Source organism: Symsagittifera roscoffensis, chromosome 2 (assembly GCF_963678635.1).
Source record: "Symsagittifera roscoffensis chromosome 2, txSymRosc1.1, whole genome shotgun sequence".
Taxonomy (NCBI): Eukaryota; Metazoa; Xenacoelomorpha; order Acoela; family Convolutidae; genus Symsagittifera; species Symsagittifera roscoffensis.
In genome coordinates, this window is record NC_087063.1 from 44,864,796 (window position 1) to 44,891,837 (window position 27,042).

The 27,042-nt window shown below is 32.5% G+C and overlaps 1 protein-coding gene across 1 annotated transcript in view; it reads left to right on the forward strand.

Annotated features, from left to right (window-relative positions):
* Positions 1-613: 613 nt before the first annotated feature.
* The window catches only part of LOC134840372 (uncharacterized), a 33,808-nt gene continuing 7,379 nt past the window's right edge, over positions 614-27,042 (forward strand). Inside the window, exons 1-3 of the mRNA XM_063856139.1 lie at positions 614-907; positions 4,703-4,784; positions 5,003-5,102. Of these exons, the coding sequence (XP_063712209.1) occupies positions 642-907; positions 4,703-4,784; positions 5,003-5,102 (448 nt within the window). The 5' untranslated portion in view covers positions 614-641. The remainder of the gene's footprint in view (positions 908-4,702; positions 4,785-5,002; positions 5,103-27,042) is intronic.

Sequence of the window (27,042 nt, forward strand, 5' to 3'; positions counted from 1 at the left end):
ATGATGTAGTAGATTAGTAGTCGTTGGTTGAAGATTCTTACCTAGCAGGTAGCAGAATATGAACCCTTCGCGAGATCCAAAAACATGCACTAAATATATATTTTATACCAGCTCTTTTTGATATTGCGATTTTGATTCAGTCAATCTGCACTATGTGGGTTAATCCCTAAGAAATCAAAAAAATCAAGCGAAGCAAAGTTTGTCTTTTTTTCACTGGTTTGTGACTTAGCTTCTAAAATGAAAACTGACAAAATGAGCATTTGGTATATTCAGACTTTGTCGTTTCGGCTTAGCTTTTGCGGAATTGTGTTTTGGATGTGTTTATTTTGAAAATGTACAGTGGTGGGTAGTAACTCAGTGAGAATTTTTGAAAAAGTTTTATTAAGAAAAAAAACTTTGAGGGAGTAATAAAAAATACTAATTCGATTAAGTGAACAAGCTAAGACGCTTATTTCAACTCTGATATTCTGAGGGCAAAGTCCCGGTCGTTCTAAGCCTTTTCGTTTTGTCATTTTTTGAGTTTTAGAAAAGTTGTTTGATAACTTATTGAAAACTAAACGCAGGATGAATAAAAATGAGGATGGGACTATTAAATCTGACAAATCACAGCTCTCGAGCGCTACTTCGTCATTCGGAAACCCATGAGCCGAGGATCCGACAACGTTATGTGTGTGAACAGCGGGGAATTGTGGAAAAACAAGCACTTCCTCCGAACAATTGCAGTAGTCAGCTGGATGTTCTGTTTCGGGAGTAATATCGTGTTTTACTTCATGTATGCAGTTAGTATTCCTCAGTTTGTGACCATATTGGGAAAGAAGTTCCAAGCCGAGTTGTGTCAAAATCACTGGAGGACTAATTATGACTTCATGCAACCAATTGCCAAAGCACTGCTGCAAATACACTTCTGGTCTGTATAGTTATTCTGGGGTCTTTTCTCGGCTCTTTGACCTTATAGCGAGTCGAGTCTGGAAACAAAATAACTATAGCCCCTCCACACTTTATTTTAAATAAAATGGAGGTGCTAAAATTAATGAAAGGCTCCTTCTCTTGGCTCCCCCGTCCCCTAAAATTGAATTAGTTTTAGCCCTAACCTATTACTTGCGTGATTCCAATTAAAATTTTGAAGTTGAATTATTGAGGATGCATAGCAGAAAAAAAATATTTGGATTAATAAAATCTTAATTTTTGCAAAAGCAAAAAGTTTTAAAATTAAATGAAATGAGAGCTCTTTTTACTTTGCCTCGTACATGCGGACATTTTAGGCTATGCTTAAACTATTGAATGTTCATAATTAACGTGATAAAACCACTCGCGACACCATGAAATTGATGCTCATATGATAACAAGACTAATCGTATCAAGGCGAAGTCCTGAATGTTGCGACTGCCTTTTAAGGTTTATGGAGCAGTATTAAAACAAAAAAAAATGTAATAAAAATAAAACGAAATTTTTTTTTATGAATTCATCCCCCCACACGCCATATAAAGTACAGGAGAATAGATTTTGCTCATTGTAACAAGTCATTATGGCAAATAAGCGTCTTTCAACCAATTTGGAACGATTTCTGAGACGGATTAAATTTCCGCTTACGCGTTAATAGCGCGAAATATATCGCGCGTTAATTGTCCCAAATTGGCCGAAATGGCAATCTTTAAACCCCCATAACTTTACGAAAAATGATCACAGGTGAAATATCTTTCCAAATTTAAGCTCAGGACACCAATACCTTTTGAATGATAAAAAAAAATTCATCAAAAATGGCTAGTTAAAAAATCGAAATTTATCTGAAGAAAAAAACTCACCCCTAGCATAAAAATTCTGTTATTTTCGTATCGAAAGTCGGAACAATAATAATAAATTGTTACCAAGTGAAGTCATTACAAAAACGGAATTACAAATTAAGAAATATGATACAAAAACGTCACTTGAGAGAGCGCCATTAGACTACATTAAGCCTGTTTGATGATATGATGTGAGAAGTTGACATTGAAAAGGAACCAAAATAGAGCATCGAAACTTTCTTGGAGAAAAGTTTTTGATGCTTACTAGCACATTTGGTTCTCTTTATGCTCTGACTGTTATGTTTTGAGAGCAAAAAGATAATTTTGCCAGAATAGTAGCCCGCACTCATTAAAAAGAGAAAATAATGGATTATATTATAATTATAATTGTACTTTTAGCAAAATTATAATGAAATATAAGCGCCAATTTTAGATGTTTAAAAGATTTATGATCCATTATAATAATCAAATTTTTGGTGACTTTTCAATAGTTTATAATCAATTATAATTGATTTTAATTTTTCCGAAAATCTCTTATATTCTCTTATAATATCTTATAAACTATTATAATCTATTATAATTGATTGTAAACCCTTTCTCCATCAAAATATTATTTCACAAAAAAAAATCAGCTAGAAGGGATAATAAGTTAGCTACTCTACATGAAAACTAAAAAGAAGTAAGAAATCAGTAAACAAAAAACAGTAAGAAAGTAAACAGTAAATATTTTAATTTGTTACTGTTTACCGTTTACTGTTTGCTTGGTGTCTATAAGAAAAGATACCAACTGAAAAGCACGCAAACAAAACAAAATGAAGCGATGACGTTTGTTGAATAAAAACAGATTATCCTCGATTAAAAATAGTAACATTATAATCTATTTTTAATCGATTATAATCGATTCTTTTTGAAATTTATGGATAATGACCTTAAAAATACATTTAAATCTATTATTTTCTCTTTTTACTGAGTACGGGAGTCCTATTTTTTTTAACCTCCGGCGCCTCATACGAGCACCATTTTTATGATGTAACGAGTGATTATGAAGTCAATTAGGTTTGCCGTGGCCTAACTAGTCTGTTTATCAATTTTCATAATAATCGAAGGCTATTTTTTGCTCTTTTCCCCCCACCGCACTTAAGCATCAATTTCATGGAGTAAGGTTGGGCTTTCTAAGGTTAAGCATGAAGGCCAAATATGTTTTTTTATTGCCTAGGTAGCTCGCATACCAATTTTCAATTAGAAATTGTAATCAAAAACCCTGTGTAAAAGTTTGCACTTGGGGGAAAGGGAAAAGAGCCCAATTTATTCATGTGAAGTTACTTTTACTTGCAAAATTTCACAAGTGGGAGGGGAAGGAAATTTTATTTGTAAAGTGTCACAAGTGGGAAGGGAGGAAGAAAAAGAAAAAAGACCCAATATTAGGAAAACAATTTTAGAAAACCGTTTCATAAATTAGGTTCATACTGCTACTTTTTACTCCCATACTACGGCGTTTTTATTCACTGGCCTGCATTTTTGTTAAGTATTTTTTTTCACGCTCTCGGGTGCCATGAAAATAAGCATGCGGAATAATTAGGCTGTGATAAGTATGTTTGCTTGTCATACGTAACCTTATAAGGGTTAAGGCAGAGTTGCTAGTGCTTGGGTTGATTTTTTTAGAGAAAAAAAATCTGGAAAAAAGTGCTTCATTGTTCTTGAAAGTTCAATCATCTTTCAACGAAAAATTATTAAAAAGGTCCAAAAATTATTAAATTGTTTTTCTTTTGTTTTTTTTTCTTTTTGTTTGATTGTTCCGACAAAATTTTAACAAGTTTAAAGACTTGCCTTTGGAATCCAGGAACATACAGACACAAAATTGTGCGCCTATCCACCCGGGTTGACCAAAAATGCTACTCAACTCATAATACAATTTTCATATATGAAAAAATGCTAACCATACACTTTTCATGCAATTCCATAAGTACAGAAAACTGCTTGAAAGGTCTATGGTTAGTGATTTTTCATTTATGGAAATTGTTTTACTAGCATTTTTCCATAAACCAAAATTATTGATTTCTTTTAATTTAACTTCTCAAAATTTTTTGGTTGTGTACGTAACCGAACATAAGTGACAAAAACATTGGTTTCTGAAACGTAGAGTTTGACCGTCGCGCATTAAAAACGCCTTGGAAATGGCCTGAAATGTCCTAATTCTGTCTTACACAAATGATATAACGAAACTATCAAACTTTTAAACATTGGCAAAAATTTTCAACGATGAATTTTTTAAAATTAGAAATTTTAAAATATCAGACATTGAGCAAGGCATGCATAAACATGCAATACAAATGAAAGAGGAATTTTTAGCGTTTTTGAAAAAAAGTTTTTCAGCGAAAAGGAAGAAAACTCAATATTAGAGTATCCAGGACTACGTTATACACAAAAAAAATTAAATTTTGCTTAGAATTTTTTTTTGAAAAATGTTTGTTCGAGTACAAATTCGACTCGCGGTTGAAAAAAAAATACAAAAAATATTTCAGGGCCAATTTAAAAATTACTTTGAAAATTTTTTGTTGTCGCCATCAAAAAAATACTAGTCATACAATTTCCATACATGGAAATTGTAAGATAAGCATTTTTTTGACAAAAAGTTTTTCTTTTTTATTTATTACGATACATCGAATTTTATGCCAAAACAAGAAAAAATTTCTTCGAAAATTCTATGCCACCATTTTAGCAAAATGTATGAAATTTGTATGACTAGTATTTTTTCATGGACTTAGTTTATGGAATTGTATGATTAGCATTTTTGGTCTATGAAGATTAACCTGGGCAGTGCACAGTTTGGCCTCGTATCGACAGTTTTGTTTAGCTCCATTTTGCAAGCAATTAAGTTCCTCTTTTTATAATTCAAAATTGGATAATTCAGCTTCTTTTAGGTACCAACTCCTGGCGTATTACCTCATACCTTTAATTGTGATTGGGACAACATACGCTCTCATCATACGCAAGCTTTATAAGGTTAGAAATGTTGCTTTTTCGCCTTCGCCCCTAAAAACTACTGCTGAAAAATAACTTCAGGTTTCTCTCTCTCTCTCTCTCTCTCTCTCTCTCTATCTATCTATCTATCTCTTGAAATGTTCTTTCGATACTAGTATCGATACATAACATTTTGAATTGATATTGGTGTGCACTCGTGTTTACGTCTACAAGAAACAGGATTCTTGAATTCATTTCAGGCCAAAATGGACAAAGCACTCTGTCAAGATACTGTTCGCAACACCGCTGGAGGAGCGAGTGGCAATCAGAAGGAGTGCGGCGGAAGGCAAACGTCCAATGGTAAGGTTATGATGTAAGGTTCTCCCATGACTTCCCAATTGCTAATGATTGCAAAATTCCATCGCAAAAAACACGTCCTTGAGTTGCAAAGAAACTTTGCTCAACAAATTAATTTCGTCTGCAATGTGCTAAATGTAATTATACAGAACTTCATTGTAAAACAGATTTTGACCAGAAGACTTGACAAGATGACTCTTATCAGGGTGAAGCCCTGAAAGATTCGAGTGCCCTTTGACGCCCATAAATTTGTGTTCAATTTAAGAAAAGTGATAAACTATTTAGAAAAAGGTGAACATTTTCAAAAAAAAAAAATTAATGTATTTTTTAAGAAAAAGGTGTTTTTAGCTTTTAGTAACGTAGTAATTAGAACAATAACTGGATTCTCAAGTTGCGTTATTTGTATAAAATAAAAAACAAGTAGATAAATTTGAAAAGGCCAACGGTTTTTTTCGTTGAAATTCGGAAGTTTTTTTTTCGAGATTTTTTTCATAAATCGCGTTAGTCTTTTTTGTCTACTTCCTTCAATCACTCTGCTCCAATTGTCTGTCGAACACGAATTCAAATGAGGTTAGGTTTCTGCAAACGATCATGCCGAAGTGAGAGTTTTTCCCACTTCAAAATGAGTGCTGAATTATAATACCACGAATAAAGACTGCTAATTTATCTGGATAATTTTTTTCTACTGCATTTGAAGGCCCTTTGAAAAATTTTTGGTTAATTTTTTTTAAAGTTTTTGAAAAAACATTTGTTTATATTTTTCTCTGATTCGTTGTTCTCCTCAGGTGAATAACTGAGTTATGTATTATATACTGTACTCGTAGAGTAATTTCAAATAGGGTACACCGTCTGCTCGTCACGCTATCTTATTTTCGGCCGCATAGATTCGTGGAACTTCTTAGTCTAATATCGATCTTAATCTTACTCTTATACCTCCTAGTCTCAATAGATTTAGTGTACACCGGATTACGCGAGTTAGTTCCAGAATGAGAACAACTGTATTCTAAGTTTAATTCAAATTGTTCTGGCGTTGAAACTACAAGTAGTTTCAACACTTTACAAATAAGTGGGTTGTTAGTTTGATAGAGTATGATTGGTTAGTATTTAATATTTTATAGAGATAAAATATCAAAATAATATTCAAAGATAAATACTAGTTTAGATCTGGTTCCACCCATCCGGGGTTTAGAAAATTTTAGTTTTTCAATGTTCTTTAATGTAGTGTAGAATGGATAATGGTGATTTTTCTTTGGAGGTTGCGAGCATACTCTTTTTTCTGGTTTGGAAGAAGAGTTGTCATCACAATCGTTTCGGGAGATCGTATCATGATTTCTGATCAGTTGTGATGAGGTTGATCTGCTAGATAGGAACATTGCTATTCTCAATCTTGTCTGGAAACGGCATGTAGTTCGGCTTTAGATGCAGTGCGTGGTGACTTGGATCTGTACGTGTACTTGAACATCGAGTTGGCCATTGTCCCATTGCAATGGAATTCGTTTGCTGCGATGCCAAGTCGTACTTCAAATTAATTGAGTGTCGTGATTGCAGGCAGCATGTCAGTCGGGTTTTGCCATTCCATAGTTGGAGTGTGATTGGGTTGTCAAGCTCCCTTACTGCTCGTCTTTGGGCTGTATTTTATCTATATATTTCATTATATGATTTACATATATAAATCTTTATTAATCTTGTTTTTTATTCATGATCTTGTATTAGGTTTTATCGCAAAAGCGTTATTATTTAGTTCGGTTATTTTTAAGAGCTACTCACACTTGAGTAACTCCCGTCAAAATAATGTCGTGGTTGTCACAAAGCGTGGATGTAGCACGGTGGTTGAGGCCGGCTATAGAGCATGCTCAGGACGTCCTCTTCTGGTGGGTTAGGCCAGAAGTGAGGGTATAATTTCGTGCTCTCTTTTTGGAGGGTCCTGTTTTAGTTCAACCTTTCATGCTTTTTTTTATCACTCGTGTTTTCTTTTGATTTCTTTTTTATGTCTTTTTCTCAAAAATCAAATTGTTTGTTTTGGGTTTGTCTTTCGACTTTTTGCTGTTTTGTTCTTTTGTGTTCAGACTTAAAAGTAGTCTTCAAAAGAATAATTTATCTAGTTCTAAGCTGCTGTTAATCCAGTTTGGGTACCGTGGATTTTCTTTTCTCAGTCATGCTGTTAGGTTGTGGTTAATGGTGTTTAGTAAGCTTGCGTTGGTTATCTTGAACTATTATGTGATTCCATTCCAACCGCGTTAAAGGAAAGTTTGAAGTTTACTGCTTGAGTTGGGGGTTGAAATTATTAATTTATTTTCAATTGTATGAATATTTGCTGCATTAGGGAAAAGAATTTAAACAATAATTTACTGTTTTGTTCGGGGGATTTTTATTGCTTCAATTATTGAATGGGTTAATCGAAATTTATGAATTGATAAAAAGTTTCTGTTTTTTTATTTTGCTTTTTGTTTTGTAGATAATTGATGATTTTGCCTCTGAAGAAAAAAAAACATTGAATAAGACTGGTTAGGGTTGTTTGAATTTATTAGTTGAATATTGATTTCATATTACCTAATCGTCGGTGAAGAAAGCATGGGGAAAACATCGTGGATGATAGTGTCTTTAATACAATAGTTGAAGTTAAGACAAAATGGTGATGTGTATTTAAAGTTAATATAATGATATCGATGGTGAGGTTGTCGTGCTGGTGTATTGAGGGTGTAATGGCGTTGAATGAACTTGTAGTAAGTGTATGTGTGTGTTTGTTTAGTTCGTAACATGGCTTCGTGTGAACAGTGCAAATCACGTTCTTCGGGTGTGAGGAAATGAAAGGTTAGTGAAAAGCTGTTAAATTTGTTAAAATATCATAAGCATAAAAGTTTCGTAGTCCTGCTGAGATAACTTTGTCATACTTTTTATTTAAGATGTTGAGGGTGAAAGTGTATGGGGTCTTGAGTGAAGGTGTATGGGGTCTTGATTGAAGGTGTATGGGGTCTTGATGAAAAATTTTTCAGTTAGTTGGGGGTTAGCAAATGGGTCGTTATTTAGAAATAGTTCTTCATTAGGTCGAATGACGTTATGATTAAAATAATCGATAGGATAATCATTAAATTTAGCTGCTGTGAATTTGGTTAGTGATTGCCTGTATCCTATTTGCGTAAATTGTTTTGGGGTTAGTGCTGTTGTTAGAAGATAGAGTTGGGTGCTGCATACTTCATTATCATAAGGGGTGATTTATAGTGGTAGTGATAGTGGATTAGTAAAGTGGTAATAAAATGTCCATGTAAGTGTAGGGTATAAAACATGTTCCTTTGCATAATTGGTTTCTTCATCATTGGGGTCTGAATGGAAGTAAGTATATTGCGGAGAAAAGTGTAGACATATTTGGAGAAACTCTTTGGTATTAGTGCGAAGTGGATGATTGACAAATGTGGTGGATGTTCCTGGGTTAGATGGGAATGGGGTATTTGGGAATTTTTTTAAGGGTTCGGTAAGTGCGGTTGGTACTACATGATAGGTTTGATGAGGAAGTCGAGTTTTGGGAAGGTGTATAATTTGAAGAGGGGGTTGGGGTTGATGGGTTGGATGATGTTGTAGATCGTGAGAGTTGGTGAATAGTTAGTATTTGAGAGTGTTGTAATTGTTGTTGTAGTTTATGAAGTTATCAAGTTCATGTGATATTTGTGTGTTATCTTGGTCGTTGTTATCGGATGGCTCACTGGTTAAAAGGGAATATATGGGTGTAACATTTGAAATGGGAGAAGGAGGGGAAGGGGGTTCAATTTTGACTTGGGAATGGATGGGTTGAAAGGGAGGTTGGGAAATTGTAGATGGACTATGTTCAGAGTTGGCAATTTCGTCGGGTGTTTCGATATCGCAGTTGTTGAGTTGGGAGATAGTGTTATATACTGTGGTGTTGGAAATAGTATCTGATTTCATGCTGGATGAAGTGTTATGATGAGGTGACTGAGGTGGGGGGGAAAGCAAAAAGAGGGATGATGGGAAGGTTGTTCTGGACCTTGGCTGAGTGGGATATTGATCGATGGAGGGATCCAACTTGGCGGCTCATTGTGGGCCAAAAAGATGTTTGTTCTGAGAACGAAAATTAGTGGTATGTGGTTGTTCTATAATTTGTTCGTGTGTGTCGTCCATGTTGGGTTGTTGGGTTATTATGTGTCGAATCGGGCTTTGTGGATAATTTGAACTCGAAGTTATGAGGTCTGTTAGGGCGATATTTCTGAAATTTTGTGGTACTAATGATAGGGTGTGGTTATGGTTGAGGTTTTGCAATTGTGATGCTGTAGGTGTTGTATTTGTATCGTTTCGTGATTCGATATACGTGTTTGGTGTTGTTGATAGCTTGGTATTGCATTCTTTTATTTGAGCGTCTAAAAGAATTTTATTGATGGATGTTGAGAATATTCCAAAAAATCCTTCAAATAGTATGCGTGCTACGCTTGCTTGTCTGTTTACTTGTGTGGGTACAGCGCATGTTTTGTAGATTCCTTTTAAGAAGGAGAAAAGAAATCCAAGAAAATTAGACATTGCGTATAATATAGTCAACCTTTCTAAGATGTAATAGGGCCATCCTAGAAAGGCAAGAAGTTCGTTTTTTAAATTTACAAAACTAAAAATATTTTCTGGTGATATATCTTGTGGTCTGTATTTTTCGCCATTTAGGTAAATGTAATCTTTCATATCTTTAAAATATCCGCTATATTCTTGTGCCTATATGTCTGAAGAGCCTGCTGTTTCTGCAAGATTGCGTAAGTTTTGATCTATGGATTGTCGTTGTATTGTGTCCATTTTTGTGAATAATTCTCGAAATTGTTGTGTTCGAATGTGATGATGGATGTCAGATTTAGAATATATACCGATTGATTGTAAATCAATAATAGGGTTGCGTGCAATAGCTCTAATGCTTTCTGGTGAAAAATTTTTGAGTGGTTGCATGAGTGTAGGTTGAGGTATGAGAAGATAGTATTTTGTTTCGTCAGGGTTTAATTGTACTATATTGTGGCTGTTTTCTGATCCACATGAGACTGCTGTATCCCAAAAGTAAGTTCTGCGGGAGAGTGTATCAACAAAATGTATTTTGTTTTTGTAGAAAATTGGATTCTTTTAAAGCATCTTTTATCTTCAAAAATGTATAAAGGTGATAATTTTTGGTACAAGTGTAATACCACAATATATTTCCTTCGTAGCAAAAAAAAAATTTGATCTGTTTCCTGACCAAAGTTATCCTGCATAAGGGATTTCCAGTACTGCTAGTGCAAGTGATTGTAAAATCTGCGTGCGTTCAAGTTCGCATAATTGATGGAGTGTCTCAAGTTCTGTCAAAGACATTTCTTGAAAAATTCTACTGATTGTGAAGTCTAGTTTCATGACTAAGTATATATCATAGTGAATTGCACCAAAATGAGTGTTGTTCGTGAGTGATAGTTCTTGCAAACGTGTACTGTCTGTGTCTTGTGGTTTTAATTTTCCACCAATTCTTCATGTATTCTTTTGAAATCTTACTAAGACTAATGAGTTTTCATCAGTTGTTGAACGAGATATAGCCATTTCATGTATTATTAGTTTTCCTGTTTTCATGTCGAAACCGTCTTCGTATTCGACAAGAATTTCTGAATTTTGTGTTTTGTAAAGTGGCTTGTTGTTTTTACATGCAAATTCCGTTTCTGCGTATATTTGGAAACGTGTCAATTTATTTTCTATATTATGGAGTTTTCTAAATTTGTAATTACTATGTCTAAGTGGATCAGGGTTTACATCTTCAAACGGGATTGATTCAATAAAATATTTTTGGTGAGATTTTATCATTCTAGCGTTTAATTTTGCTACTTGAAATGTGGTACAGGTGTCGTCGGGGAATCAAACGATTGTTGTTTGTGTGCGTGTAGTAGGATCGCAATATCCTGGGTCGTTTTTGCAAGGCAGTCTGATTCCTTGAAAAATTATAGTGTCATCTTTTAAATCGCGTGTTAGTTGTACTTTTTCAAGTTGTATCTTCCAATCGAAAAACGTTATTTCTTGGTATCTTTTATGTTTTGTATCTGCTTAACAATTTGAGGGGTTGTTTATTCCAATGTGTGTTATCCAATTTTTATCATGGAGATTGTAAGTTAATCTTTCATGTTCTCCTTGAAATTGGAATTTTTTATCTATTCTTATATGACCCTTGTTTTTTTTCAAGTTCAGCTTGATGTGCGGAGTCTGGAAAAACTTGGAAGTTTACTAGTTTTCTATTTTTGCCTTTATTTGATGTGATTTTTGATCTTTTAAGTTCGTTTTTGAAATTTTCGATGTTACTTTGGTAGAAAGATTCATTGTCTAATCTGTATTTGTTTCCGTATGAAACTTGGGAACAATGTTTTTTCTTTTCGGAAAATGTTGCTGTGAAATTGTATCCTGTTAGTGTTGTAGCTCGTGCTTTTGAGTAAAGTGTTGCTATTACTTTTGTTGTTTCGATTGATTGTGATTCAGATTCACATTGAGTGACTTGGTTTATTGCATATTTGTGTAATGTTTTTTGTTCATTTTCTTCACAGTCATAGTGTGTGACTAGTAAATCCTAGGGACCTGTTCGAAGGGAAGGGTTGCTGTGATCTGCTTTTTTTAAATTGAAAAAGAAAAGAGTCTGAAAAATTAGTATCTTTAAAAGATACATGTGTACGATAGTCCTAAATATTGAATATAAAAGGTGATATATCCAATTGTCTTTTTTATGTATCTATCGTATTTGTAGATGATTTCTGTGGTTATAAACGGAGGAGCTAAAGATTGAGCTGTTATATTTGGAGGGGCTAGGGGTAAAGGATGATGAATTATGCTAATTAGTTTTACTGTGATGTCAAATTTTAGCGTCAAGTTGTCTTGTGTAAGTCTTTGTATGTTATGGTCTTGATATCTTTGTGAATGTCTTGTCGGTATTGTAACCTGTTCAGTGCCCAGTTGTGTAATCTGTGACTTTCGTGATGTTGTCCAAATAATGGAGGGGGTGGTACGAATGTATTCCAATCTAACCGTATTTGCATGTTATTTGTTGAACTTTCTCTATATCTGGCGTCGAGATTTGTAGGAAAACGGGAAGGGAAAGGGGTTTGTGAAATTAGAGTTAAAGAAGGATTTAAAGGAAGTGAAAGAGTTTCAGGTAGTGCAAAAGATGTGTCAGATGAAACGTCTATTGGATCATTCAGTGAATTTGGTTCGTCTTGAGTAAAAACTTGTGTCACCCAATAAGGGAGTTGTTCTGTAGTGGTTGGGGGATTAAAAGGGTTTTCTCTGATGTGTTCAGATGTAGGAGTTGAACCTAAATAATCTGATGGGATGTTTGATATATTTTGCTGTGATGGAGTCTGTGGGGTACTTTGAATTCTACTGCTAGAAAGATTTACAGCATTAGTTGTTGGTGAATGGGGTATGTTGAATTGAATGGGGTTTTGTAAATTTCTATTTCGTCTTGGATGAATAATTTGTCAATTTATTTCCAGTGTGTTTTGGTTTTGACTTTGATGTCTTGCTCTATTAAGATCTTGTTCTAGAGGGGGATATATATTATATACTGGTTCGTTTTGTGGTTCGCTCAGTGATGCTTGGCGACTTACTGGCTCTAGTGGTTCGGACAATTGTGTGTGTCTTTCTTCAAATGTATATGGATTGTCTTGAAAAGAGATGCGTGTTGATGATTGAGGATTATTTGTTTGCGTGTTTGTTGGTGTTGTTGGAGGTTCTTAGGACGTTGTTGCTGGGGACTGATGTGGGGGTTGTTGATTAGCAATTTTGGAAAATTATTCGAAAATTATTTATTTAAGAAGAAATTTTAGTTTATTGTAAAATTCTTCAATAAAAAGGATTAAAAGTATCGTTGCTAATGCAAAGGTTACAATAGCCTTCTTTATTGCATTTGCATATTGTCCTTACAGGGTTGTCAGAAATGTGAGAAATATTATAAAAAGAAGAAAAATATCTGTTCTACTGAATAGATGTTTGAACATTTAGATAGTTATTTAAAATATCGTACCTGAAGAGGTGCTCAAGGATTTGGGAGAAATTTACATAGGTTTGGGCTAGGGAATAAAAAATGATGAAAAAATTATCAGGGTGAGGAGGAATATTTCTAAAATGTCGGATATGGAAACTATACAAGATTCGAAAAAATTGGAAAGAATTGGACAAAAATTTGAAAGTATATTACAAAATTTGTGAACTGTTTGAGAAAAAAGCATTTGAAGAAGTGATTTCTTTGTTGACTTATTTTTTATTTTCTGTGGTGAGACAAAATTTGAGTGTGGTCGGATTATTTATTGATTTTTTGACAAGTGGGTTGGAGCTCGGCAATTTTTGAAAAAGGAAAGTTTGAGGGCTCCTAAGTGTCTTCCTGGTTTTGTTGTTATTCATTGGATGGTTAGCGGTATCTGAGAAACCATCGTACTTTAGGCAAAAAGATCATGTTCCTTTTGTTTTTTGGGCTAATTTAATAATTTTGCCTGAGAGGTTTTTGAGATCCAAGTTGGGACAATATTGTTAATCTTTGTACTACTTGATAGGGGAGAGTTGTAATATTGAAACTTCGTTTATTTCAGTTGTCAATGTTTAGCGGTTTGCTGATTTTTAACATGGAGTTCTTTTAATTATATTTAGATTTTGGCTTGAAGGTGTTTATTTGTCGGCTAAAGAAGTAGTGTTAAAATGTGATGATGATTCGGAAAATCTTCTGATTGGCTGAATTTGAACTTGCCAAGTGCCTTTCAGCATGAAATTTGAGAAAATAATCGGTCCATGAAAGTATTTTCAAGTGGTGAAATTGTTATTTAAATTAAGGTGGTTTTTAAATTCAACTTTCTTTAAAATTTTAGATTGTGGGATGAATGTTTTGTAATTTTTTCGTGGCTGATTACGGAGCTGCGATGATTAATTATTTGGAGATTTTTTAGGTGGTATATTTCTACTGAGAGTATCGGGTAGTGCGAGGTTTTTTCCTGCTGTCCAAACTATATGTAAGTTTGGAAATTTCATTAAAATAATTGAAATCTGTAAATTCTATGGTTTGGGTTTGATTTTTGTGTAAAAAGAAAGATTATTAATTTATGATCTGTAAATAGAACTGTTGGATGTTTAGATCCAAGTATCAAGAATTTATGTTCTGTGAGTGTATATTTTATGGCTGTACATTCTCTCATAAGTGTAGGGAGTCTAAGTTCAGCTTGTGTGAGTCTGTTGAAATGAGGTTTATTGTATTTGTTCCATTGTGGGATTGTAATAAAGCTGCGCCGATGCCAAAAATTGACGCATCGCACATGGCATAAAAGTGAGAAGAGTTGTTCAGTGAGAAGAGTTTTTATTTCTTCAAACCATTTTGGTGTTCTACTGTGCATTCGAAATTGATTTGTTGTCTAAAGATGGTATAGAATGGTTTTAAGTATAACTGCATTTTGTATACGTATTTACTTAAGAAGTTTAACATTCCAAGAATTTCTTTTATTTTCTTTTTATTTAAGGGTGGTTGGAGTTTTTGGAATGTATCTATGTAAGATTTTAACGGAGTTAATGTGTTTCCTTTTATTATATGTCCAAGGAATTTTACTCGTGTTAGAAAATAGTGAAATTCATCTGGACTGCTTTCATGTTTTCTTGTAGTAAAATTTGATGATGTTTTTCTAGGACAATGATCATTTCAATTTTTGTTTGTGATTACATAAAAAAACATCGTCTAATTATGTGATTGCTTTTTTTTTTTAGTATTAGTGGTCTGAAAATTTTACTCATAAATACTGAAAATGTTGCTGGTCCTATGGAAATTGCATAAAATAATCTGTTGAATTCGTATCGTTGAATTCCAATAACGATTTGCGTTAATCGTCGTGATTGTTCATCTAGTGGCATTTGATTATATGCACTATTCATGTCTGCTGTTGTGTAGTATTTACTGCTTATTTTTGTGAGAATTACTTGAATTGGTTCAATAGGCCAATTATAATTAGATTCACCAATTAGTGAATTGAGATATCTTGCATCTAGAACGATTTTTAATGAATCTCTTTTTGCTAAACTGATAATGGAATTTATGAATGTCTTACCTTTTGGTTGTTCCCCTTTATTTACTGGAGAGATGATTTCATATTGTTCTAGTATTTCAATTAGTCGGGTAACTTTATCTTGCAAGTGAATTCGGACTTTACTTGCTCGTTATTTTTTTGAAAACTTCGTCTGTTGTCTAGGGGTAATTTTAATAGTGAATTTACTTTTCCAACATCAAATTTTGATGTTGCGTAAGTTTTTGGGTTTTTTAATAATAATTCAGCTAATTGTTTAATTCTTTTGGTGTTATCTGAGAGTGTTGAAAATTAAACATTGTTAGAAACTTTTGTGTATTTTGATAATTTGAAATGTTGGTTTAAAATAAAGTGTCTTTGTGAAATAATCGGTATTTCGTTTTTCATTTCTTAAAATATTATTAATTGACAATTCTTTGTCAAGAATTGCTGATTGACATATATCTTTATACGCGTTTTCTTTTTCGGGGGAAATTGTTGCGTTAGTTTCACAATAACCTAAGAGTCCTAAATGTAAGGTTATTTTACATGGAGAATTGTTGTAGATAGGTAGAGAAATAATATCGAAGTTTGAGTTTTTCATGTATTTGATAGATGAAAATGTTACTCGGAAAAATTTATAAATTGGTCTCAATTCAAGGTCAGACATAAAGAGATGTTGCTTTTCCATTCTTTATCATATTAGTGAACTTGTTTGATTGAAAAATTATAAACATTTCCTGATAGTGGTTTCAGGAGTTTTCGTTCCTGATTGTATATGGGGTACAATTTAGAGAAAAATGGTGGTTGTTTGTTTATTCTTTGAAAAAATGTCAAAGCTGTGTTTTTCTTTCTTGTGTATTTATCTTTTATATGAATTCTACTATTTAAGATATTTATTGTTGGTATATATTTAGTAAGAAATGGGATTCCAATGATATTATGTTTTATATCAAAGATGAGGAAGGTTTGTTTAAATGATTTGCTCAAGAGTTGGTTTTGTTCCATTGTTCGAGTGGGAACAAGGAAAAGTTGGATTTTTCCATTATTTGTTGAAGTTGATCCTTGTGCGATTGCTAGTCTGCTTGTTGTTTTCGAGGGTATTAATTTTGGGTGTAGAATGCTTATTTTATTCCAAGTGGGAATGTTTTGTAATATTTGATTCTGCTCCAGAATCTATTGAAAAATCTATTTCAAGGTCTGGTGTTTGCAATTGTTCGGACTTTGGACTTTCCAAAAGAATTGGGATTGTCCATATTTTTTCCTTTTGTACCTGTGGTTCTTTAGGTATGTTTTGATAAATGTTATTTGTGCTTGAGCATTCTGTGGGTTTTTCTTCTGTTATTTCTTCTACTATTTTTTCTTTTTTTTTGTTGTGCTATTTTTTACCAGTCTTGTATCATAGTTCAAAAGAAATTGGTCAAGATTTTGATATTTAAGAGAATATATCGGTTGTTAATATATAATAGGTTCATAGTCATTTTCAACGTTTATCATATTAATTGAAAATGTGTTTTCTGTGTCACTTTCGCTGTCTGTGGATTCGCAATTTATGTGATTTAATTGCAGTTCTGTGCTTTCGTTGTTTTCAATACCAGGGGGGTCTGGTTGAGTTTATTCAGTTGATTGTACTTGATTATTTTGTCTTTGATGTATAGTAAACTAGTCCTAGAATTTTTTGGTGGATTTTGATAACGTGTGTTATTCCTATATGGTGATTGAGAGTAGTTCCTTGGTCCATTGTTATAGCTTGAATTTCTGTTCTGTGAATTGTCGCGTAATCTATTTTTTTAACTCTTATATTTTGATATGTTGTTAGAATAATTGCGTGATCCTTTATTATTTTGATATCGAGGGTTTCGATTGTTTGGTTAGTTTCTATTCCTCTCGTTGGAATAATTTCTATATCGAATGTATGAAGAGTTTCTAGATCGATTATTTGAATAATTTCTCTTTCTAGAATTTGAAACAAAAGTATTAAACAAAAGTTCAGGTTAGTTTGAATCTTGAATTTCGATATTGACTATTTCGACTATGTGATCGACTATATCTGTTTTGTGAGAATATTCAGGTTTTTCTTTGGTATTAAATTGGACTTATTTGGAGGTGGTTTTCCCGAACTATTATTACTATGAATGTTTTTAGTGGGTAAATTTTGATCTTTTTTCATGTATTGATGGAATGATTTGTTAGGTTCTCTACGTTTTTGTGGGTTCTCTATGTTTTCTAGGTTCTCTATATTCTGTATTAGAGTCGTTGATATTTTTTATCTGTGAAGTAGTAGGATATCTGTGTTTTCCTTGATAGTAGCGTTGTCAAATTTTCTGAAATATTCAAGAAGCGTTTTGCTTCCTAGTATGGTGGTACGTGGCTTGGTTTTATTCTTGTGCCAAGATTTTAATTTTGTGATGACTGGGCCAAGGTTTTGATGTTTTTGTAACAATTCGAGTGTTAGTTTTTCTGTTATTGGTAGAAAAATGTTTTCAATTTCTATTTTTGATAGAGGTTTTGTATCTAGTGGGCCATGAAGCTTAAAAACGTGGTTGATTGTATTTTTTGAATCATTATTTGGTGGTCCTGATAAACTAATTTTATCAGTGAGATTTTTTTTTCTATTAAAAGGAATATATCTTTTTCGTATAATTTTTGTTTGACTGGATTTTGCTATGTGTTGTTTTTTATCCATGAGGATTATGGTATCGGTTTGAATGTAGATTTTCCTAATAAACCTATTTCGTAATGATTGTTTCGACAATCTAGATATAGTGAAAAATATTGGAGATTATTTATTTGTGACTGATCTACATCAGTTTTTACTGCAAATTTGCATTGTAATCTTGGTGATGTTTCATCTTTTGCCAGGAAAAATTTTATATTTTGTGGTATTTCAACTGTTGTTTTTCGTGTTTATAATTCAGGTGGTATATTTCTACTGAGAGTATCGGGTAGTGCGAGGTTTTTTCCTGCTGTCCAAACTATATGTAAGTTTGGAAATATCATTAAAATTAGTTGAAATCTGTAAACTCTATGGTTTGGGTTTGATTTTTGTGTAAAAAAAAGATTATTGATATTTGATCTGTAAATAGAACTAATGGATGTTTAGATCCAAGTATCAAGAATTTATGTTCTGTGAGTGTATATTTTATGGCTGTACATTCTCTCATAAGTGTAGGGAGTCTAAGTTCAGCTTTTGTGAGTTTGTTGAAATGAGGTTCATTGTCTTTGTTCCATTGTGGGATTGTAATAAAGCTGCGCCGATGCCAAAAACTGACGTATCGCACATGGCATAAAATGGTTGATTGGGGTCTAGAATAGTGTTTGATAATTGTTCAGTGAGAAGAGTTTTTATTTCTTCAAATCATTTTGGTGTTCTACTGTGCATTCGAAATTATTTTGTTGACTAAAGAAGATAAAGAATGGTTTTAAGTATAACTGCGTTTTGTATACGTATTTACTTAAGAAGTTTAGCATCCCAAGAATTTCTTTTATTTTCTTTTTATTTAAAGGTGGTTGGAGTTTTTGGAATGTATCTATGTAAGATTTTAACGGAGTTAATGGGTTTCCTTTTATTATATGTCCAAGGAATTTTACTCGTGTTAGAAAAAAGTGTGATTCATCTGGACTGCTTTCATGTTTTCTTGTAGTAAAATATGATGATGTTTTTCTAGGACAATGATCATTTCGATTTTTGTTTGTGATTTCATAAAAAAAATCGTCTAATTATGTGATTGCTTTTTTTTGAGTGTTAGTGGTCTGAAAATTTTACTCATAAATGCTGAAAATGCTGCTGGTCCTATGGAAATTCCATAAAAGAATCTGTTGAATTCGTATCGTTGAATTCCAATAACGATTTGCGTTAATCGTCGTGATTGTTCATCTAGCGGCATTTGATTATATGCACTATTCATGTCTGCTGTTGTGTAGTATTTACTGCTTATTTTTGTGAGAATTACTTGAATTGGTTCAATAGGCCAATTATAATTAGATTCACCAATTAGTGAATTGAGATATCTTGCATCTAGAACGATTTTTAATGAATCTCTTTTTGCTAAACTGATAATGGAATTTATGAATGTCTTACCTTTTGGTTGATCCCCTTTATTTACTGGAGAGATGATTTCATATTGTTCTAGTATTTCAAGTAATCGGGTAACTTTATCTTGCAAGTGAATTCGGACTTTACTTGCTCGTTATTTTTTTGAAAACTTCGTCTGTTGTTTAGGGCTAATTTTAGTAAACTAGTCCTATAATTTTGTGGTGGATTTTGATAACGTGTGTTATTCCTATGTGGTGATTGAGAGTAGTTGCTTGGTCCATTGTTTAGGCTTGAATTTCTGTTCTGTGAATTGTCGCGTAATCTATTTTGTTAACTCTTATATTTTGATATGTTGTTAGAATAATTGCGTGATCCTTTATTATTTTGATATCGAGGGTTTTGATTGTTTGATTAGTTTCTGTTGCTCTCGTTGGAATAATTTTTATATCGAATGTATGAAGAGTTTCTAGATCGGTTATTTGAATAATTTCTATTTCTAGAAATTGAATAGGAACTGGTATTAAACGAAAATTCAGGTTAGTTTGAATCTTGAATTTCAATATTGACTATTTCGACTATGTGATCGACTATATCTGCTTTGTGATAAGTTTCGTGTTTTTCTTTGGTATTAAATTGGAGGTGGTTTTCCCGAACTATTATTACTATGAATGTTTTTAGTGGATAAATTTTGATCTTTTTTCATGTATTGATGGAATGATTTGTTAGGTTCTCTACGTTTTTGTGGGTTCTCTATGTTTTCTAGGTTCTCTATATTCTGTATCAGAGTCGTTGATATTTTTTATCTGTGAAGTAGTAGGATATCTGTGTTTTCATTGATAGTAGTGTTGTTAAACTTTCTGAAATATTCAAGAAGCGTTTTGCTTCCTAGTATGGTGGTACGTGGCTTGGTTTTTTTCTTGTGCCAAGATTTTAATTTTGTGATGACTGGGTCAAGGTTTTGATGTTTTTCTAACAATTCAAGTGTTAGTTTTTCTGTTATTGGTAGAAAAATGTTTTCAATTTCTATTTTTGATAGAGGTTTTGTATCTAGTGGGCCATGAAGCTTAAAAACGTGGTTGATTGTATTTTTTGAATCATTATTTGGTGGTCCTGATAAACTGATTTTATCAGTGAGATTTTTTTTCTATCAAAGGGAATATATCTTTTTCGTATAATTTTTGTTTTACTGGTTTTTGCTATGTGTTGTTTTTTATCCATGAGGATTATGGTATCGGTTTGAATGTAGATTTTCCTAATAAACCTATTTCGTAATGATTGTTTCGACAATCTAGATATAGTGAAAAATATTGGAGATTATTTATTTGTGACTGATCTACATCAGTTTTTACTGCAAATTTGCATTGTAATCTTGGTGATGTTTCATCTTTTGCCAGGAAAAATTTTATATTTTGTGGTATTTCAACTGTTGTTTTTCGTGTTTATAATTCAGGTGGTATATTTCTACTGAGAGTATCGGGTAGTGCGAGGTTTTTTCCTGCTGTCCAAACTATATGTAAGTTTGGAAATTGCATTAAAATTAGTTGAAATCTGTAAACTCTATGGTTTGGGTTTGATTTTTGTGTAAAAAGAAAGATTATTGATTTATGATCTGTAAATAGAACTGTTGGATGTTTAGATCCAAGTATCAAGAATTTATGTTCTGTGAGTGTATATTTTATGGCTGTACATTCTCTCATAAGTGTAGGGAGTCTAAGTTAGCTTGTGTGAGTTTGTTGAAATGAGGTTCATTGTATTTGTTCCATTGTGGGATTGTAATAAAGCTGCGCCGATGCCAAAAATTGACGCATCGCACATGGCATAAAATGGTTGATTGGGGTCTGGATTAGTGTTTGATAATTGTTCAGTGAGAAGAGTTTTTATTTCTTCAAACCATTTTGGTGTTCTACTGTGCATTCGAAATTGATTTGTTGTCTAAAGATGATATAGAATGGTTTTAAGTATAACTGCATTTTGTATACGTATTTACTTAAGAAGTTTAACATTCCAAGAATTTCTTTTATTTTCTTTTTATTTAAAGGTGGTTGGATTTTTTGGAATGTATCTATGTAAGATTTTAACGGAGTTAATGTGTTTCCTTTTATTATATGTCCAAGGAATTTTACTCGTGTTAGAAAAAAGTGTGATTCATCTGAACTGCTTCCATGTTTTCTTGTAGTAAAATTTGATGATGTTTTTCTAGGACAATGATCATTTCGATTTTTGTTTGTGATTACATAAAAAAAACATCGTCTAATTATGTGATTGTTTTTTTTTAGTATTAGTGGTCTGAAAATTTTACTCATAAATACTGAAAATGCTGCTGGTCCTATGGAAATTCCACAAAATAATCTGTTGAATTCGTATCGTTGAATTCCAATAATGATTTGCGTTAATCGTCGTGATTGTTCATCTAGCGGCATTTGATTATTTGCACTATTCATGTCTGCTGTTGTGTAGTATTTACTGTTTATTTTTGTGAGAATTACATGAATTGGTTCAATAGGCCAATTACAATTAGATTCACCAATTAGTGAATTAAGATATCTTGCATCTAGAACAATTTTTAATGAATCTCTTTTTGCTAAACTGATAACGGAATTTATGAATGTCTTACCTTTTGGTTGTTCCCCTTTATTTACTGGAGAGATGATTTCATATTGTTCTAGTATTTCAAGTAATCGGGTAACTTTATCTTGCAAGTGAATTCGGACTTTACTTGCTCGTGATTTTTTTGAAAACTGCGTCTGTTGTTTAGGGGTAATTTTAATAGTGAATTTACTTTTCCAACATCAAATTTTGATGTTGCGGAAGTTTTTGGGTTTTTTAATAATAATTCAGCTAATTGTTTAATTCGTGTTATCTGAGAGTGTTGAAAATTAAACATTGTTAGAAACCTTTGGTGTTCTTCCGTGTATTTTGATAATTTGAAATGATGGTTTAAAATAGGGTGTCTTTGTGAAATAATCGGTATTTCGTTTTTCATTTCTTAAATTATTATTAATTGACAATTCTTTGTCAAGAATTGCTGATTTACATATGTCTAATGGTTGTAAAATATTGTTTACTTTATACGCTATATCTTTTTCGGGGGATATTGTTGCGTTAGTTTCACAATAACCTAAGAGTCTTAGATGTAAGGTTATTTTACATGGAGAATTGTTATAGATAGGTAGAGAAATCATATCGAAGTTTGAGTTTTTCATGTACTTGATAGATGAAAATGTTACTCGGAAAAATTTATAAATTGGTCTCAATTCAAGGTCAGACATAAAGAGATGTTACTTTTCCATTCTTTATCATATTAGTGAACTTGTTTGATTGAAAAATTATACACATTTCCTGATAGTGGTTTCAGGAGTTTTCGTTCCTGATTGTGTATGGGGTAAAATTTAGAGAAAAATGGTGGTTGTTTGTTTATTCTTTGAAAAAATGTCAAAGCTGTGTTTTTCTTTCTTGTGTATTTATCTTTTCTATGAATTCTACTATTTAAGATGTTTATTGTTGGTTTATATTTAGTAAGAAATGGGATTCCAATGATATTATGTTTTATATCAGTGATGTGGAAAGTTTGTTTAAATGGTTTGCTCAAGAGTTGGTTTTGTTCCATTGTTCGAGTGGGAACAAGGAAAGTTGGATTTTTCCATAATTTGTTAAAGTTGATCCTTATGCGATTGCTAGTCTGCTTGTTGTTTTCAAGGGTAATAATTTTGGGTGTAGAATGCTTATTTCATTCCAAGTGGGAATGTTTATAATATTTGATTCTGCTCCAGAATCTATTAAAAAATCTTATTCAAGGTCTGGTGTTTGCAATTGTTCGGATTTTGGACTTTCCAAAAGAATTGGGGTTGTCCATATTTTTTCCTTTTGTGTCTGTGGTTCTTTAGGTATGTTTTGATAAATGTTATTTGTGCTTGAGAATTCTGTGGGTTTTTTTCTGTTATTTCTTTGACTATTTTTTCTAATTTTTTGTTGTGCTATTTGATACCAGTCTTGTATAATAGTTCAAAAGAAATTGGTCAGGATTTTGATAATTAAGAGAATATATCGGTTGTTCATATATAATAGGTTCATAGTCATTTTCAACGTTTATCTTATTAATTGAAATTGTGTTTTCTGTGTCACTTTCGCTGTCTGTGGATTCGCAATTCATGTGATTTAATTGCAGTTCTGTGCTTTCGTTGTTTTCAATAGCAGGGGGGTCTGGTTGAGTTTATTCAGTTGATTGTACTTGATTAATTTGTCTTTGATGTTTAGTAAACTAGTCCTATAATTTTGTGGTGGATTTTGATAACGTGTGTTATTCCTATGTGGTGATTGAGAGTAGTTGCTTGGTCCATTGCTTAGGCTTGAATTTCTGTTCTGTGAATTGTCGCGTAATCTATTTTGTTAACTCTTATATTTTGATATGTTGTTAGAATAATTGCGTGATCCTTTATTATTTTGATATCGAGGGTTTTGATTGTTTGATTAATTTCTGTTCCTCTCGTTGGAATAATTTCTATATCGAATGTATGAAGAGTTTCTAGATCGATTATTTGAATAATTTCTATTTCTAGAATTTGAATGGGAACTGGTATTAAACGAAAATTCAGGTTAGTTTGAATCTTGAATTTTGATATTGACTATTTCGACTATGTGATCGACTATATCTGTTTCGTGAGAAGTTTCCTGTTTTTCTTTGGTATTAAATTGGACTTATTTGGAGGTGGTTCTCCCGAACTATTGTTACTATGAATGTTTTTAGTGGGTAAGTTTTGATCTTTTTTCATGTATTGATGGGATGATTTGTTAGGTTCTCTACGTTTTTGTGGGTTCTCTATGTTTTCTAGGTTCTCTATATTCTGTATCAGAGTCGTTGATATTTTTTATCTGTGAAGTAGTAGTTTGGATGTTGTTGACATATTGTTACTCTAATTTTTCCGTTTCTTCTAGTTTCATAGTGATTTCTGCTTGCTCTAGTTTATCTACTAGTTTCCTAAAGTCTAAATGTGATTCTCGTATTGGGGAAGGATGTGATGCTCTCTTTTTTTTGCTATTTTTCGTAATTGAGGTGTTAGAATCATCATTCGGATTTCTGTCATCTTTGTATTTTTATAATCTTGAGTATTGAGTGAGTATGCTTTTCGGACTAGTGTTTCTATTCTTACTGCAATTTGTTTTTTTTTGTTTCATTTGGTAGTTTACAAATTTCATTGCATAAAACTCTTTGATGTTGATTGTTTTTTTGTGAATTCTAGTGTGAATCTTTTCCAATCTGATTTTATTTCTATAGGTAAAACAGAAAAGCATTTTTGGGCTGCGCCGTCAAGTGTAGTTTGGATTAAAGCTGTACCTCTATGTATCCAATTTTGATGAAGTGGCGTGTTTATTGGTTCAAGTCCTATATTAAAATTTAGGTTTGCTGTGACTGCGTTTAGATAAACATCTACAGAGTTTTCAGGATCTCTGCCTGTGAATACCATTAATGGTTTGTTTGATGTTATTGATGATTCACCCATTAGGTACGGAATCATAGTCAATTGCAGTGATTCTGCGGCATGTGGCATTTGTGAAAAATTTGTAAGTTGGCTTTTTGTTATTCCGTCTTATTGTAGTTAATATGGCAGTGGAATTTCGTTATGCATTCGAGTTGGTTGGATTGATTGTGTGTTAACTGGTTTTTGTTGTTGATAATTATTGTTGTAAGATGTTGTATTATTTCTAGGTTGTCGTATTTGTTCGTTTCGTGTGTTTGGTTCGAGATTATCTGGTTGGTCAATACTGTAAGAACGAGGTCTTTCACTTGAGTAAAACCGTTGATGATTTTGGTTATAATATTCTTCACCATCTGATGGAAAATAATTTTGTGCATAAAAATGAGGTTGATTTTTGGTATTATATTTATTTGTATGATTTTTATTTTGTTGAAAAAATGGGTAATTTCCACTTTGTTCTTCTGAGGATCCTGGTTGATCATGGAAATTTACTGTGTTTAAAGTCGGTTGTGGTATATTTTGACTTTGAGCAAATAGTTAAGTATTTGTCACAGGTTTTTTAGTTTTTGGTCAATTTACATAATTGTAATTATGTTCTGCAAAATAATTTCTAGGCGATATTTGTTGTTCGTATGGTGGTTTTGTTACTGGTCGAAACGTTTGATAATCCATTTGTAAAAATTTTTGTGCAACAGAGGGATTTATTGTTGATTGTATGATTGTTTGTTGTAACGTTGTTTTTTTTAATTTTGGAGTTGTAAAATTTGGTTGAATAGGTGAAATGCTACGTCGTGCTTCTGATGTTGTTGTTGTTTCAACAATTTCTTTGCTTACAAAATGTGATGGGCTTTTTATATCTTGTTTTGTAAGATTTCTTGTTCCAATCAAGTTATCATTATTTATAAAAGTAGAATTTAAGCTATTTTTTCCTGTTCTTTCAGGGGAAAATGAATTACAATTTAAAGGTGTTGCGTCAACTATAAGTGGATATACTCTAAGATAACCTTTGTGAATAGAGATTGTGTTAGTTGCTTGACTTGTTATATCTGTTGGGATATTAATAAATAATTCATGAGACCATTCAGTGTCCCAAACATAATCTGATTGTTCTGCTAGTACAGTTTCATTATCTGTATTTTGTGGTCGAAATTTTTTTTTGCTCGTTCAATAAGATCAAGATTGTGACTAAAATAATCGATTATCAACCAAGCTAAGATTTTTTGTAAATCGTGTTTAACATGTTGTGTTATCTCATTTCTTGTTAGATCTTCTCGAATTGCATTTGAAAGTTTTGAAAATTTGTGTATTTCCTGTCGTACAATTGTATGTTGAGATGTTTGAGTAGGTGAATCGCCTTGAGGTTAATTTAGTTCTAAAACTTTTGAAATTTCAATATCTACATCATCAGTTTGGATGAGATATCTGTCAAGAAATGCATTTGGTGATCTAATTTCTATTGTGTAAATTCCATATTGCGATGTGAGACTACATATACCTTTGAGATAGTGGTCACGAAGTTGTCTTTTAGTTTTTACATCAGGAAAATCTTTTGTGCACGGACTTTCTCTTTTTTCGAATAAATTTGCAGTTAAAATTTTACAAACTTCTATCTGTCCTCGAGGTTCAGTTAATGGAGATAGTAAAAATGGAAGTACTGAATTTTCTGGGTTATCTTGATTTCGAATCATTTTTGTGTTGTATTACTGTTAGTGTATAACTTTCAATGTGTCGTATTGGTTGATTCCAATTGTACAAACGTATTGGTTTGTTTATGTAGCAATTTTTTTTCCTTAAGTTTTTACTGATGCTGGTGACGTGGTTTCTGAGTCAGTGAAATATAGTTGGTCGTCAACTTTGGTGATTTTTGTTTATTGAGTCTTTTAAGTTGTGAAATTCTTGTATTGCGGTTGTTTCTGATTCTGAGACTGCGTTTCTTCGCTTTGAAAATCTTTTCCTAATAGTTTGTTTTTGTTTGTTAGTTATTTTCTTTCTTAGTGTTTGTCCTTTCGTTCTTATATATCCTACTGATTGTCTGTGTGGTGTGATTATGAGGTCAAATTTGTCGTCGTTAGTTAAATTATTGTGTATTATGATTGTTTGTTTGTTTCCTAAGTTACCTCTTGACAAAAGAATTAGGACGATGGGCGCAAAATCTGGATTAGTGATTTTAATGCCTTAAGCTGTTAGTTCTTACTATTTTTTGTCGTTAGCTTAACTTGGGTCGTATATTTGGGTTGGAGAGAAAAGCGTATATCGACTCCGAAGAATGATTTGTACTTTCTCGTGACTAATTCTAAGCTAAGATTGACCTACCTAATCTTACTTAGGGGTTGTGATTGGTGATCAAGGGTTGGAGAAAAGTAAATCGCTCCACAAGGTTCAGGTATAATTAGATTGCGAGTAGTTCGTAAGATACTATT